The following is a 2,500-nucleotide window of genomic DNA, read 5'->3' as shown; positions in this document are numbered from 1 at the left end:
TAAGACGTGTCTTTCCAGAGTACGTCAGTTAACGGGTTCAATGAACAAAGCCAAATGTTATGACGAAAAGAAAACATATTATGTATCCCTCGCCACTTATTTTAAACATCCTCTTTACACATCCTCATTCTCATTCGTAATCTTCTTTAACTTACTCAATCCTAGAGCTTTTTGCTTCTTTTCAAAATTTGGGAAATGTATCAAAAATGAGCATGTGCGTAGATAGTTTTATTCAACTACCATTAACATGCAAAAATTGAAAACATTAGCTTTGATATAACGCCTAGAATTTGTCTCAGAAAAATGTAATAAATAGGCATGGCACAAGGACTGCTCTACCAGAGGTAAAAGTAACACGGGTAAAATACAGATATAATCGGTGTTAGGGTTGAGTGAGTTAACCCTTTCCTTACCAGCCATTTTCAGAATTTTCCCAAAAATGTCACACCTCCCAACACAAAAATAGATTTTTTTACTCAAACAGAAAGGCAACAAATACATTCTATGCATAATATTGATCATCAAAATGAACTCTACAACACATTGTCACGTTTTTATAGCTATAATAAAACATTTTTCTTTAAAGTGTATGATTTTCAAAATAAATCAGAATGATAGCCGTGCTGGTTGGATGGTAGCAAATGTGACGATTTTCCTATGGTTGGTAAGGAGAGGGTTAATATTATCTCCATCTCCCTTCCCGCCATATTATCGTTCTTACCTTGTTACTGGCTAAATTGGCTGGTATCCAGGTGAACCCCTCTGCCAACGTCGCATCCTTGGACACCGAATTGCCGGAGTCGTCCTCCCTTTTCCATCCTAGTCTATCTCGGACGTTGACAAAGTTTTCATTGTACACGTCATGTCTCTCTCGCACACACTTGCAATTCACGCAGATATTTCTGGAAAAAAAATATTAAAAATCACAACTCAATTACATGCAATCATATTCAGCTTTTTTTTAGCTTTTATATAGCGCAATATATACTAAACGTGCTCAAAGCGTTTTACAAGGGATCCCTGGCAACACGTAACATGTAGGACGGGACATGACGCCTGTTGGGCGATATTACAATTTTTTTCGGACAGAGACAACGCTGTTAACGGCCAAGTACTCATTTTACACCTGAGTACGGTGATAGAATGTGAGTAAAGAGCCTATTCCAAGGACTCAACTATGCGTCGGGCGAGGACCTTCCGATCCGAAAGCGATGAGTGTCATACCACTAGACCACATAGCCGCATATTAATGTGGTTGTCGACTTATGAACTTTGTTTATCTATTATTAGATTGCTATCATTTATCACTGGGCAGATTAATTTGAACTTTTGAAACCAGACTTATATATTCTCTGTATAATAATATGGCCTAAAAATTACGTAAAACAACTGGTACTTTAAATTAATGCAAAAGAGCTCCAAACAGACGGAACAACACGAGTAAATGACCTATCATGCAGAGAATGCATGTAGCTGTCATGTTTCATTTCAAAGACGTTTTTATAATATATATATATATATATATATATAATATATATATATATATATATATGTGTGTGTGTATATAAATATATAATTTGTGTGTGTGTGTGTATGTGTGTGTGTGTTTACAGTAATGATCAAAAGTAACATTACAATTATATTTATTGCTCTCCTTAGCATTTAATATGCGCGAAAAGAAGTTAAAATAAATATCCTGTTTAAGGAAATTATACTCTGCGTTCAATGGTACCGAACATGCTCGTATAGACATCACTTCAAGCAAAATATGATAATTTTACTACAATAGCTTTGTGATCCCTACTTGGCAAAAGTAAAACAGAACATAAAATAAAGTATTCATAATTGGATTCAATAGTCTGATGTCACGTCGCCCAGCAACGGCGGCCATAGTGGTTCTAAAGAAAGAAAATCGGTACTTTTTATTCTTCATGCTGGCTAGAACTTTCATATGTCTTGTGAGCAGAATGTGTAAAAGTCAAAACATGTTCAGATTTATAATGTTTTTTTTTTACTCTGGATACGCCTTTATGCTCGTCGGAGAAATATTTCATAAGGGCGTCCGCCATTGTTCCGATAGTTTAGAGCCAGTTACTAAGTTACCATGGGTCATAACGAGGGAAGTGACATTACGACTGTTGAAGCGTATTACAAGTTGACCCATTTTAGTTCAAATATGTTGCACATTTCTGCAATTTCTTTGACACAAAGAAAAATCGACCTTTATCTTAATAGTTCGTGGGTATCTTACACGTACACACCCCAAACTCATGTAGACTAGATACGCATGCACACACAACCACGCGCATGCACAATTGACTCTTGAATACAACTCATCAATCACGTAGAGACAAACATTTACTTCACAGCAGTAGAGAAGCAAACATGAAAAGATAATAACAAAACAAATACCTAATCATCAAGGTGATGATGCTGATGATGATGATGATGATGATGATGATGATGATGATGATGATGATGATGATAACGACGACGACGA

At 36.0% G+C, this 2,500-nt stretch overlaps 1 protein-coding gene across 2 annotated transcripts in view; it reads right to left on the bottom strand.

The window, feature by feature from the left end:
- Window positions 1–2,500, bottom strand: part of LOC144967339 (prickle planar cell polarity protein 3-A-like) — a 105,613-nt gene that overhangs the window by 62,601 nt on the left and 40,512 nt on the right. For both annotated transcript variants that reach the window (XM_078904436.1, XM_078904435.1), the window contains one exon: window positions 722–902. In XM_078904436.1, the coding sequence (XP_078760562.1) occupies window positions 722–902 (181 nt within the window). The remainder of the gene's footprint in view (window positions 1–721; window positions 903–2,500) is intronic.

The sequence above is a fragment of the Berghia stephanieae genome, chromosome 3 (assembly GCF_034508935.2).
Source record: "Berghia stephanieae isolate SIO BIC M18660-M18661 chromosome 3, UCSD_Bste_1.3, whole genome shotgun sequence".
NCBI classification, from domain to species: domain Eukaryota; kingdom Metazoa; phylum Mollusca; class Gastropoda; order Nudibranchia; family Aeolidiidae; genus Berghia; species Berghia stephanieae.
Note: the sequence above shows the minus strand (reverse complement) of the source record. Positions and strands in the feature narration are given on the sequence as shown.